This window comes from Nycticebus coucang, chromosome 9, assembly GCF_027406575.1.
Source record: "Nycticebus coucang isolate mNycCou1 chromosome 9, mNycCou1.pri, whole genome shotgun sequence".
NCBI classification, from domain to species: Eukaryota; Metazoa; Chordata; class Mammalia; order Primates; family Lorisidae; genus Nycticebus; species Nycticebus coucang.
Window position 1 is genome coordinate 33,114,182 of NC_069788.1, and position 13,985 is coordinate 33,128,166.

Consider the following 13,985-nt stretch of genomic DNA (forward strand, 5'->3'; position numbering starts at 1 on the left):
AAAGTCCCTGTTCCGACCTTCCATGCCTTTACATGGCATGAGCTTATCTCTTTTGCAGAATAGTCCCAGAGCAGCCACTCTCTTTTTAGCCTCATCGCTCCCCCTACAAGTTGATTTTACTCCAAGGTTCATTTTTCCTCCTGGAGTGTATTTCTCAAAGTCTGAGTCTAGGAACAACACTGGGAGCTTTTAGCAGGACTGTCCATGGTTGTCCTTGGGTCTTAAGTTCCTCACAACAGTCCCTGGTGGACACAGGCCTTAATCTGTCCACATGTTCTTCACATTTTAAATTTCAGATGATCATGGGAATACATGCATTCTGGTTGCATAGTTTGCTTTTGTATGGTTAAAGTCAGAGTTATAGGTGTGTCCTTCACCCAGAAAGTGTGTAATTTACCCATGCAACGTACCCGTTGGGGGGGCAACAAATTCTCTATTGAACAGTTGACTGTCATTTCAACATCTCTTTCTTTCACATATCTCCCTCCCAGTGATAATCATTGTATTGTATCATACATGGTGTAATCTAAATTCTTAAGGAGGAAATTAAATATTTGCCCCTTAGATTTCAAAGCTGCCCTCTTTCATAATGGAGTACTGTCTTTATACCTTGATGGTGTTTTTGTTTTTGTTTTCTTTCCACACTTTAAACATATTGCTTATTGTCTTCTGGGTTATATAGTTTCTGATGAAAAGTCTGTGTTAGCTTTTAATTTTGTTGTTCTTTATTTATTTCATCTTTTTTATCTGGCTAACTTAAATTTTTTTTTCTTTGTAACTGGTATTTAGCATTGATCATGATTTGCTTGGCCTGATTTTCTTTATGTTTCTTCTGCTTGGGGTTCATTGAGCTTCTTAGATTTGTAAATTATAGTTTTCAAAAATTTGAAAATGTTTCAGCTAGTATTTCTTAAAATCTATTTCCTGCTTGTTCATCCATATCTGTAATTACTTGCCTGTTAGGCTGTTGACAGGTCACAGACACTCTGTTCATTTCTTTTACAGACTTACTATTCTAAGTACTTCATTTTAGATGCTTACCATTGTTGTGTTAATTAAGTTCCCTGATCTTTTCTGTTGCAGTATCTTATCATCCAGTAATTCCATCCAGTATATTTTTCATTTAAGGTTTACTTTTTTGTTGTTGTTGCTAGAAGTTAAATTTGGGTGTCTTTTCTTCATCATGATGCTGTTGTGTACCTTTTTGAACATACAGAGGATAGTTCATGAACTGCTTCTAATATCTATCCTTCCTAAGCCTGTTTCCTTTGAACAGATTTTTCTTGCTTTTGCATCATATTTTCTTGTTTCTTCTAGACCTGGTAATTTTTGAGTAAATGCAAGATGTAAGTGTCAGGGATGCTGGATTTTATTGTATTCCTCTAGTTTTAGACTTTATTATGACACATGGTTAGTTGCTTAGAAGTTTTGTTAAGGAAATTCCAGAATGCCATTTAATGTAAGATACTATGATACTACTACCCAGGCAAACCCTTTTAAAGACTCTAGCCAGGGGTCTGTGTGCTAACAGGTCTTCACACCCTTTCTGTGGGAATGCAGGTGTCGTGTCTTATGTGGGCTCTAGGCCTGTTCAGCTTATTACTCTTTGACTGTCTTTTCATCATCCTTTTCCACCCTCAGTGGTAGTTTCTTCTTACACATGCAGAGATCTGTACTCTGACAAAAATATTCAGAAAAGACCGCTATTTAGATGTCTGGAGTACTGTTGGTGTCTCTCATGTGAAACTCCCTCCTCTCTGAGTCTAGTCTTTTTTAGCTTGCCTGAACTTGATCTCTGTCTCCTTAACTAAGTAATACTGTCTGGTCTTCATGGGTTTCCCTGCCTTGCACTGTGGTGTAGAAACTGCCATGGACAATAATCTAAAGCAATCAGAGGGCTCACCTCACTTTCTTTCTTTTCTGGGAGATCTTCCTACACTGTGCAGTTTGCCCTCTTTTTTTTTTTTTTTTTTTTTGAGGTATTTAAGGCAGGAAGATAACAGTAATTTTTGTTACTTTATTATGGCCTGGAGTGGAAATTCTAGTTTGTTAAAGTTTGACAAAATCTTAATTGTGAGAAATTCTGAACCTGCATGCAAATTCACAAAATTGCTTTTCTTAGAATCACTACTTAATTTGATCTGAATCAGTAAGTATTGGGTGTGTCCTATTTCATAGACATTGATACTTTCTTGGAACAAATTGTCTTTAGCATTTACCAGGGAGTAGAATTAAATTTGCCACATAAGGGCGGCGCCTGTGGCTCAAGGAGTAGGGCGCCGGTCCCATATGCCGGAGGTGGCGGGTTCAAACCCAGCCCCAGCCAAAAACCACAAAAAAAAAAAAAAAAATTTGCCACATAAATATCATAAAAGAATTAATGTGGTATTCAAGTGTATTATAACAACACCTGGAGTATGCCAGATTTCATTTGAAATAAAATATTGTTAAGATGTTTCAAAATCACCTGTGGGGGTAAAATAATCTAATTATTTGATAGAAACATGAGATCATCATAGTCATTCATTCATTCATTCAAGCAACAAACACTGAGGATTCAAATGTGACTAAGACACGGCTCCTGCTTTTTGTGAAGACTGTCGTCTATACAGAGAAACAGACATACAAATGACTAATTGTAATACAGTGAGACATAGTAGGATCACAGGCCAAGGACATGACTTGAGGGATGTGGAGAGTGTCACAGAAACACAGAGAGTGGTAGCAAGGGCAGGAAATTGAATCTGCTTTGTGGAGGACATCACCGCCCATAGTCTATTCATTTTATTCAGTTAACGTTATTAGGCACCATTATTGTGCACTGTGTTAAGGCCAAACAATGCAGTTTCTCTTTGGGAGAGAGATGGGTAATGAGCAATCATAATTCAGTGCAGTAGATGCTACAGCTGAGATGTGAACAGAAACCAGAGAGATGGGGAGGATGGGCACCTTGTTCCAGAGGCAAGTGATGGAGTGGTGCTTCCGGGAGCGTGAGCCTCAGACAAGCAAGGGCTGACAGAACACTGTCATTCAGGAAATGCCAAGTAATAAAGTGTGGCAAGAACAAGGGAGTGCTGGGAGAGAGGAGGCTGTGGAGATACATAGGAGATGGATCTGCTGGCTGCATTGCGATGCTGTATTTGGAAGGAAATGGGAAGCACTGAAAGATCGCACACACTTTGTGTGTGTGTGTGTGCGCGCGCGCGCAATGAGGAGACAGTGATAATATATGTCGTAGAAATAGAGTAGAAGGAAGTGGAACTGGAAGCAAAGAGACCACTATGAAAGCTAAAATGATTCCATAATTCAGGCAATAAATTAAGGACTGCACTGAGGGAGTAGTTCAGGGCCTGGAGATAGAGGATATGGAGAGGGATTGGGAAATGATTAATTATTTAGGAGATGAACAAAGGCCCTGGTGCCTAACTGAATCTGAAGGGTAGTAGAGAGGATTGAGGATTGATGGCTTCCCATTTTCTGGTCCATTGGATTAATTGTGTTCATTAAGGGCGATTAATCCTAAAAGGGTCTGCCTGCACTGCAGACAGCTCAGAACGACCCAATGGGATGCGAGGAGAAAGAGCAGAACCTCATTTATACTTTTTTCAGATTTTTATTTTCTATTTGCATAAATGGATCAGAAGTATGAATACATTATTTAAAATAAGTAAATATAGATATATAGTAGGGTTTATATTTTATTATAAAATATGTTATTTTTATTTAATGTCAAATATTTTATTACTAGCTTGTGTGATCAAAAAGTTGAGCACTCTTGAGACAAAGATTACAAAAGGAAGAACAAATTTGGAAGTTCGGAGAAACTTAAGGTGCCTATAGAACATTCAGGGAGTAATTTTCAATGGGCCCTGGAACTTAGACCCGGACAGGACTGTCCAATAGAGCTTTTCTGTAATCATGGAAATGTTCTAAATATATACTATCCAATATGGTAGCCAGGAATCACATATGACTATTAAGCCTGTGAAATATAGCCAGTGCAGCTTTTTCTTTTGTACAACTTTAATTTGTTTAATTAAATAATCACATGTAGCTAATGGCTACAGCACTGGAGAGCCTAAGTTCTAAAATTTAAGAGTGAGACTGGGGCTTTCATTTATTGAGTACTTTCACAGGCTAAGCATTTTACATACATCTTAAAACAATTTAATCAAGTCAGGCGCAGTGGCTCACACCTGTAACCCTAGCACTCTGGGAGGCCGAGGCGGCTGGATTGCCTGAGCTCGGGAGTTGGAGACCAGCCTGAGCTAGAATGAGACCCCTGTCTCTAAAAAAAAAAGCCAGGCATTGTGGTGGGTGCCTGTAGTCCCAGCTATTGGAGAGGCTGAGGCAAGAGGATTGCTTGAGCCCAAGTGTTTGAGGTTGCTGTGAGGTATGATGCCACAGCACTCTACCACGGTAGAGTGAGGGTGACAAAGTATGATTCTGTCTCAAATAAATAAATAAATTCATCATTACTACTCTGTGGAAGACCTATTATTAATAAAGAAAAAAGTATGTTCTTGCTCTGTTCCTTTAATAACAAAGGATTATATGGAAAAGAAGAGTGTTGTGAGGCAAAGTGATAAATGGGAGAAGCCACATCTGCTCATTCTGCTTGCCACATCTCTTTGCCCAAGTAACCATATTCTTAAAAGAATATTAACAAATAAGTGACTTAGTCCTAGCCTTTTCTTATGCACATAACGTCTGCCAAGGATAGCAGGTATGTCCTGGCAAACTATAACCATATGTGGTAAACCTGATGTGATTCTGCTTTAATGGATCTTCTGAGCAAGTTTGATGTGGTTTTGCACCAACTGAACCTCCAGCACCAGCATAAAAGGTGAGTTGAACCACTATTTCACAAGAGTCGGACAGAACTACCCTAAGAGACTTTCCCGGGGTGGCACAAGCCTGGGTCTGTGGTTCTGAATTAAAACTAACTTGAATTCTTGAAAGCTTGAATTCTTTTTTTATTCAGTCGACAGTATATTTGCCTTGTAATATATACACTTTCTGGATATTCTCTGTTGGTCGATATTCATGCTTTTGCAATCAAGTAACAATTTTATGTTTTTCTTTCAGGTGGTTCGCTCTGTTAGAGATTCAAATATGTATTATCTTAATGCTTTATAAATATGACTGTAGTCTTCTGGACCCATTACCAAAACAGGCAAGTATTTTCAGAACTTTGAATTTCATGATGACTTTCAGTTTTGACATAAACTCTAACCCCTCAGTTTCAGTTGCTAGAGATGAGCTAACGGATTTCCTCTTTTGTGCCTGCTCTTAACAGGTGCCTTGAATAGAACCAGATTGAGACATACTTGGTCCCCTTAATTCAGAGTCTGCTCCATATGCCCCATAGCCACTTAGCCAGGATCTAATAGCAGTGTTTCCACCACTCTCAGTGTTAGGAGCTCCTCAATGAATTTATTAGTTTGGCCATTTTCCCCTGCTTTAAATAAATGTGGCCTTGACTTTGGCTTTGTTTCCTCAGAAAGGAATGTTTGTAGGTTCAAAAATGAACCATCGGTTTTGGATGCAAGTCATAGATAGCCCTTGGTCCATTTGGAAAGCAGGGAATGGTGTGGAAAACTAACCAGACAATAAAAACAGTGAATAGAAATGAAGAGGCTTTCCTCCTACCTCTGACCATTGAAGATGCCAGTCATTGAACTCCCCTTTAGGACTCTTCCCCTAGACCAGTGTCTCTCCAGCTGACATGAGCAGGAGAGTCAGCCAGGGCACTTGTCAGAACAGACTGCTGGGCCCATCCCTGGAGTTCCTGACCCAGGAGGAAGTGGACAGGGGCTTTGGAATTTGCATTTCTAACAAGTTCCGGGTGATGCTGTCGTTTTTGGTCTGGGTGTCACATTTTGAAGTCCACTACAGTGAGAAATAAGGGGAAGGTCAATTTAATTCCAAATGTTTGGAAGTCATTTTGAAAACTAGATGAAAAGTGTTACTTAAACTGAGGCCCAAGCTCAGAAATTAAGCAATGCAATCTCAAGGGTATTCCTACAGCATTTTGTGCTTTGGTTTACTCTTGATCTAATACGGCTAGTGTATAGAGGGATAAATAAAACCCTTGGGTTACATTGCAAAAGAAATCGTGTAGGTGTGTTATAGACAGAAAATACTATGTTACTCACAAATATGCAAATTTCAGTCCTTTCTCTTGATTTCTTTTGCGCTTCTGTTTTGAGTACAAGTAACTATCAATGCTGAAGAACTCTCGAAATTTTCACAATAAAAAGGAACTCAAAACACCCTTCAGAAACATTGTTGGTTTCTTGTTTGCAAATTGAACATTAAGGTCAGACTTTACAGACACCAAATACTAATTCCTGGTCCACCAAGTTAGTAGGACTGACTTAACATCCTACTATTTTCCCACCACAAAGACGACACAGAAAAGCCTTTTCATATTAGAAGGATGACATTTGTCAAAACCATGGCGATCAGTAATTTTGACCAACTCTATACGCAAGGTGTTTTCCAAGCACTTTCTTCCTTAGAATTTAATTTCTAATACCATTTTATACACATATATGTTTTAACACTGCTAAGAACATTTGTTTAAAGAAATGTTACCTCAGTTTGTAAAAAATACAAGTCTAAGTGAATTCCCATTGTTTCAGAGAGCACTTTCTTTCACAATTCTTGTACTAGGAAGAGAAAGATCAATTGAAATTATTTAATTATTGGACTTGTTTTAATAAATTATGAAATGAAGTGATCAAAAATTACAGGAAATAATCTTCAAATAAACATACTCTTCAGGGAAATGGAAGGGGTGGGTTATCAAAACGTGTTCTGAGAAATCAGCGGACTTGGAAACCAAATCCCCCAAAGGAATTGACTCTCCATAGTAGAAAAAGTTAAATGCTATAATCCTCGATTTCAGTTTTGCAACAGTCCACTGTTTTGTTTTAACCTCAGGGGTCTTACAAATTTAATGTGATGTCAGTTCTTTCCAATGAACAATGCAGAAATAATACAGACCTTTTAAGGACTGGTGGTTGGGCAGGGGAGTCCTGATACCGGCAGTAGAAACTATTCCATTTTGAGCATTCATGAAAAACAGCTACAAATCTCTTGCAAAAGCAAGCACATTTTTGTTAAAGTGGTGGAATTTTATTTGTTCATTTGATTACTTTTGTTTCATTTTACCTTTTGAGAAGTCATGGATTTTTAGAAAATCTCACAAAACTTACGAATTCTCTCTCTAGAAAAGTTTTTGGGTTTGTTTGTTTGTTTTGAGACTTGAGTCTTACTCTGTTGCCCAGGCTAGAGTACCATGGCATCAGCCTGGCTTAGAGTAAACTTAACTCCTGGGCTCAAGCAATCCTCCTGCCTCAGCCTCCTAAGGAGCTGGGACTATAGGTGCCTGGCACCATGCCCACCTGATTTTTCTATTTTGAGGAAGGATGGGATCTTAAACTTTTTTCACACTGGTCTTAAACTCCTGAGCTCAGGTAATTTTTCTGCCTCCGCCTCCAGTGTGCCTCCATCAATTCCAGTGAGCACATAGGAGAACCCTGCAACTCATTCTATCAACTGCCCTAGGAAATTCCTTGCGAGGGAGCCCATCCTGTGCCCCGTTGCATTCAAACTTGAAAATAGACTATCTAAATTGGCACCACCTCCTCCTTCCTTATTCCTCCTTTCCCTCCAACCTTCAAGATTAACAGAACAGTTTACTTTTCTTTTCTAAGTCCCCAAGCCTCAAAATCCTCTTTGTATTATTTACAGTGCACTGGCGTCCCCTCATTCCCACACAGATTTATACTTCATTCCTAACTAGGGAGGAAAAAAAATCAGAACATTTGGAATGCACAAAATATCCTTTTGGAAAGTTATGGTCATAAGTGCACTGTAATAGTGATTCAGAGGGCGGTGCCTGTAGCTCAAGGAGTAGGGCACCGGCCCTATATACCAGAGGTGGCGGGTTCAAACCCAGCCCTGGCCAAAAACTGCAAAAAAAAAAAAAAAAGAATAGTGATTCATAGCCCTGACTCCACATGGTTTTTTAAGCACCTATGAGGCATGGCATAGAGATCTCACTCAGCAATTACAAATGAAGGGTCACAGCTTTTAGGCCTTATTTGTGCTGTCTTATCCAGCCAAATAAAGTGAAGAACAGGGGGTAGGCCCATAGCCTTGGGGCATGTGAAGTTGTTCCAAGATTATTTGATTAAGGGACTTTCCTTGGCTCGGCCCCTGTAGCTCAAGCGGCTAAGGCGCCAGCCACATACACCTGAGCTGGCGGGTTCGAATCCAGCCCGAGCCCGCCAAACAACAGTGAGGGCTGCAGCCAAAAAATAGCCGGGCGTTGTGGCGGGCGCCTGTAGTCCCAGCTACTTGGGAGGCTGAGGCAAGAGAATCGATTGAGCCCAGGAGTTGGAGGTTGCTGTGAGCTGTGATGCTACAGAGCTCTACCCAGGGTGACAGTTTGAGGCTCTGTCTCAATAAAAAATAAAAGGGACTTTCCTCCTTTTCTGCTCCTTGAATGGAAGGCTAAAGTTGATGCTTGACATTGTGAAATTCATTTTCAACTTAAAAAACTTAAATTCTCCATCTCTTAGAGAAAATTACAAGTGAATAAACTGTAAGTGTGAAACTGTGGGCTTATGTCTGTTAATTTCTATTTTCCTTCTGCATTTTTTGTTTTTAGAGTTCTCTCCATTTGGTGGGTGTCCCCCAGCCAGAAGGGCAATGCCGAATTGCATATAGACAAAGAATATGACATCTGCTAGGCCTCAAGACGGCCAGGGCCTTCTGGAGGAGTGATGCCACCCCATCTATGTAGCTGGCAATGCCTAAGCCTGAGCTCTGCTAAAACATGCTACTCCACCTTGCTTGGGACTCAAAGAAAATGCACAAATGCTGCTGTGTTTGGTGTCGTCAGCAGTGTACTAAGAATCCGACATCACTTTCCATGATAAAGAAGCACGAATATACGCTTTATTAAAAAATGCATAAATGATTAAGAAAGGTATTTTTAAAAAATTGAAATTTGGTTTCATGCATAAATATAACTTTAAATAGAAGTAATGTCATTTGTATGAAAATCTTAGTACACTAAATTCACTGTGTAGGCAACATACTTAAATTTCTATTTTGAATTATAGCAGTCTTGGGTTGTAAAAAAAAGTTATTAAATAATGAAATGATTTTTAGACTTTTTTTCTATATGACTCTCAACTAGCATTTGGAATTCTTAATCTAACATAATTCTTTATTTTAAACAGGTCTAATGTTAAAAATACAAATGCTGAAAGTGTGAATAAAATGATAGTTTCCAAAATCTGTGAGGAGAGAGATCATGTCTTATGCTCATTTCTCCATCCCATTATGCCCAGAATAGCACCTTCTCCACGGGGCGTATTCAATAAATGCATGTGCGTTGATGTGTTGATTTGTATTTTAATTGAGGTGGATGCAGTCTCTTGATTCAAGGTTTTTCAGTTACAGTTTGGCAGAGATAATACATTTGCCAATGTATAGAAATGAAAAGAGAATGATGTGCCAGGGTAAATAACTGCAGTGGAATCTCTTAAGACTTAAAATGTGGTTGGCGCCTGTAGTTCAAGCGGCTAGGGCACCAGCCACATACACCAGAGCTGACGGGTTCAAATCCAGCCCGGGCCTGCCAAACAATGACAACTACAACCAAAAAATAGCTGGGTGTTGTGGTGGGCACCTGTAGTCCCAGCTACTTGGGAGGCTGAGGCAAGAGGATTGTTTAAGCCCAAGAGTTGGAGGTTGCTGTGAGCTGTGACGCCACAGCACTCTACCCAGGGCGACAGCTTGAGACTCCATCTCAGGCAAAAAAAAAAAAGAAAAAAAGATTTAAAATGTGAAATATGTATCATGAAACCCAGAAAAGAAATCCTATCATGTCAGGGGAAACCTGTGACGGGACTACAGAGTGAACAGTGACGCCATGATTTATACTCAGTGTCCCATAAATGCTGCTTGCCTCTTTGGTTTCACAGTCAGTCAGCACGGTAGTGCACGTTGCTCCTCCCTGGCGCGTTTGCCTCCCTGTGCTAGAATCATCCCTAGGGGGTGATGATGATTGCATAGTCATCCATTTCCTACCAACAAGCACATGACTCCCTGGGAGGTGCATTAACCCTTGCAGACCAGTGTGGTGGTTTGCAAGCTTAGCTAGCTGCTGATCACTTAGCTTAGCAGGCGCAGGGATCTGAAGTCTGAGGGCCTGAAAAAGGCACTTTCAAAGTACACAACCTCTCTGAGAGTTGCAGATTATAACTGGGCAGGTTCTACAAATGTGGCAGGTACGTTCTGAAGGGAGGCTTGTCCTCCCAGATAGCCAAGGTCTACAATGAAGGGCTATACGTATTTGCATATAATACCCACTTCAGCTGAATTCGCACTCACTCAGAGCGAGTGTTTATCTGTTCATTCCTGCTTGGCAAGGATGAAAATTTGATGCACTTTAAAAAAGAATGCAGACACAGGAGATCTCCTAACCTTTGAATAGTTAAGAAAAATATGCTTGGAATTCCCGTATTTATTTTTATTTCCCCAGTCTGGGGCTTTATATTATATGTTAATATCTCATGTATAAACTGACATATTCTTAAGAGCAGAGCCTGAGACAAGACTTGTGTGCAGATGGTTTATTTGGGAGGTTTTTCCACACAGCAGAAGTGAGGGATTGGGGAGAGAATAAACCGATATTAGGGTCATGTTATTGAGGCAGGTTTTGTAGCAGGGATCTCAATTTCTCCTTAATCGCCTGAGATGCATACACACTACCTCCCAGAATTGACCACCTGAGGGGTAAGAGGTAGGCACAGTTATTGATGGCTCCTGTTCCCCACACCCTGATGATCACAGCTGGGGATGTTAACCCTGCACAGCCAAGCTACACATTTATGAACTGAGCAGGTTTTCACAGGGTCCAGGAGGCTCTAAGGCAGTGAATAAGAATGAGTCTGAGTTTGCACAAAATTCCTGAATTCTATGAAATAAGAGTTAGGCTAAGGGTAACCCTGTGTTCCCAGACCTGTGTATTCTAGCTCTTGGGGCATTCTAGCTAATGGGGACAATACTGCCCATCACAAAGTGACAATGAATTTTGGAAGGGACATTTAAACCATAGTAGATACATAATGTGTCCTGTAGAATAGAATCTCAACCCCGCTGATATCCCTAAGAGAACACCCTAGTTGCCTCCAGAGGATAGATATGGCAACATCAGTGATCGTGTGTTCACGGCTAATTATTGAGCTGCTTTTTCCTCCGAACACCTGTGTTCTGAGACAAGGTGAGGGAAAAGCCCAGTCTGAGCAGTAGGCATTTTTTTTAATTTTATTTTATTAAATCATAGCTGTGTACATTAATGTGATCATGGGGTACACCATACACTAGTTTCATAGACCATTTGACACATTTTCATCACACTGGTTATGCCCATCGATCCATGAATGGATTAATAAATTGTGATATATGTACACCATGGAATATTATGCAGCAGTAGGCGTTTTGTAAAACCTCTGGAGGTGCTGTTGTTCTGGAGAGCCCTACAATTAGGCCACGTCTTATATACTGACTTGACATCTGAAGCGGAAGAGCCCCAAGTGGCTTAATAACAAGCTCCCCTCCTTGCTCTGCCCACATACGCGAGATCCCCCTGGCCAAATAACTTGGCTTTTCAAAGAAACCAGGCACAGTCTCTGCCTATCTCTCAGTAATGGGTTTCAGATCTCTGCCAGCCTGTGGGATTATTCAAGGAAGCACCAGAGGTCATCCTATCCTCTTGGTACTACAAAGCCTGGCTCCCTAGTCCCTGGATGTTCTTTCTATTCCTGAGTGAAACTCCTATGTGGCCCCATGTGACATGTGATGTTCTCCTTCCCAGCTGTGAGTATACGGTTAATAATCTGCCATCTGTCTCATCTATCCTCCATCAGGTATTGGGAGTTCAGCTCTCCCCATAACCATAAGGTGTACAGGAAGTGACCAAAACTGCTGTTTACAGAAGCACTGCAGGCGGGAAAAGCAAACACATCAGACGTAGGGTCAATTCCAGAAAGGATAAGTTGCTGCCCCCTTCAGCGTAGCGGAGCTCCAAGGGGTGAGTCCTTCCCTTGAAAGATGGTATTATATTTAGACTCTGCCTGGCTCTCTGCTCCTGGAAGTCCATGCATTTAGCAGCAGCAATGGCTATATCAGCTTTGGTAAAAGCACAACCTGCATCTCTTCGACCGTAGCCGCAACATTCCTGGGTGCACTGAGGAAGCAGTGGAGCGGGAGGGAGAGAGGCAGGCGGTAACTACAGGGCGGCTGATGAGAGCAATCTCTTCAGCAGATGATTCTGCTGGACAGTAACGTGGCATACAGAGCCCCACGCACTTGGTGCTCCCTCTGTAAGTCCCCCATATCTTTGTCTCTTATCTTTCAAATTTGTTCCTTCAGGCCTTTTAACTAACCAACGAAACCATTTATAACTGCCCAAGGATTTATGTATATTTGCACCTGTGCACAAAAGAGATGGCCATGTGTACTGTTCAAATTTGCCCAGTGGAGAATTTCCCCTGACCCTCTCCTTTGGGAGAACCTGAATGCAGCCGAGTGGAGTAGAAGTCCATTTACAGCTGCTGCAACATATTAAGCTAACGTCTATGTCACCCAGGCCCAAGATGATTCCTCCTCTGACCACTAGTCACACCCAACAGGTCAAAGGTATAAGTTGACAGAGATGTATCCGTAGAACAGGGGTGATCTGTTTCTGTACCTTACTGATGCCTTCTGGATTTGCTCAGTCCTGATCCCAAATGTACCATTTTTGTTGTATGTTCCTAGGGATCAATGTGTCCATCCCTAGGCACACCACCACCCATAGTCATAGTGTTTGAGGGCCATCAGAGCTCAGAGACGCCACCAGTAAGCTGGCCGTGCAGATGGATACACACGGGTGCAGATGTGGTCTTGAAAGCCGTCTGTGGGGGGTGGTTCTGCATGGAGGCACAGCATGGAAAGGCCCTGTTTGGACAAATCTCCAGGAAGTACTCTGGTGTTAAGTGCTCATCAAGGTCCAGGCAGAAGCTGTTGGACTTGTAGCCCTGCACAATCTTGGGTGGGAGGTTGTCAAAGTTGTACTAGGTCTGGTTGTACATATTCCACTTGAAGCCTTTGTTAACATAGCTGAGTGACAGCCTCGTCGTTGCAGACGCAGTATGCTGCAGAGGGTGTAGAAGGAGAGAGACGGAGGGAGGAAACGTCCTCTGAAGGGGTCTGCCTGTGAAATGGAGGAAGGGTAGAAGGATGTTTGGAAGGGGATATAGAAGGGCTCACTTCCTTCTTTCCTTCCATCTGTCTTTCTTTTTCTTTCTTTCTGTCATTTCTCTCATTTCTTTCTCTTCCTTCTTGCATACAGAAGAGGCACCACCATTTTCCAGTGTTCATGGGAATAAGCCTATTTAAGAGCATGAGATTGTAATAAGGGGCAAGACATCAGATCATTTTTTTTTGTGTAATATCTCTCAGATGGGAAGAGAGCCCAGATATAGGAATTAACTGTAGACAAGAGGTTACATCTTTCATCCTTAAAGAAGCAAAGGAATCAGTAGGGTGGTAACAGAAAATTGAGAAAATTCTCCTTCATTGGGTTTTATTTCCCCTGTAAAGTGGAAGGTAAATTTTTGGGTTTTGTTTTTGTTTTGTTTTTTCCGAGAGTGAAGGAATGATGAAGTGGACTCAGTGGCGAAGGGAAAGGGGATATTTGTAATGAAATATCACAATGAAAAGAGGAAAAAAATCTCACCAGAAAGATAATTCTAGGTAGGACTGAGAATCCAAATAAGGTTGGAGACCAGTAATTCTTAAGGATTCTGTAGCTGTCATAATAGGCTAGTTACACTTCAGGAATAACTCCTGAACATCAGTAATTTAAAACAACGCCGAGGCATTTCTTCCTTCTGTCATATACCCACGACATGGGT

General features: G+C 41.1%; 2 protein-coding genes across 2 annotated transcripts in view; one reads left to right on the plus strand and one right to left on the minus strand.

The window, feature by feature from the left end:
• The window catches only part of LOC128594928 (24-hydroxycholesterol 7-alpha-hydroxylase), an 89,721-nt gene extending 80,283 nt beyond the window's left edge, over window positions 1–9,438 (plus strand). The window contains exons 11-12 of the mRNA XM_053603841.1: window positions 5,089–5,176; window positions 8,684–9,438. Coding sequence (XP_053459816.1) covers window positions 5,089–5,176; window positions 8,684–8,755 — 160 coding nt within the window. The 3' untranslated portion in view covers window positions 8,756–9,438. The remainder of the gene's footprint in view (window positions 1–5,088; window positions 5,177–8,683) is intronic.
• A 1,900-nt stretch (window positions 9,439–11,338) lies between these two features.
• The window catches only part of LOC128594932 (cuticle collagen 7-like), a 62,354-nt gene continuing 59,707 nt past the window's right edge, over window positions 11,339–13,985 (minus strand). The window contains exon 2 of the mRNA XM_053603846.1: window positions 11,339–13,282. The gene's annotated coding sequence lies outside the window, so the exon portion shown is untranslated. The remainder of the gene's footprint in view (window positions 13,283–13,985) is intronic.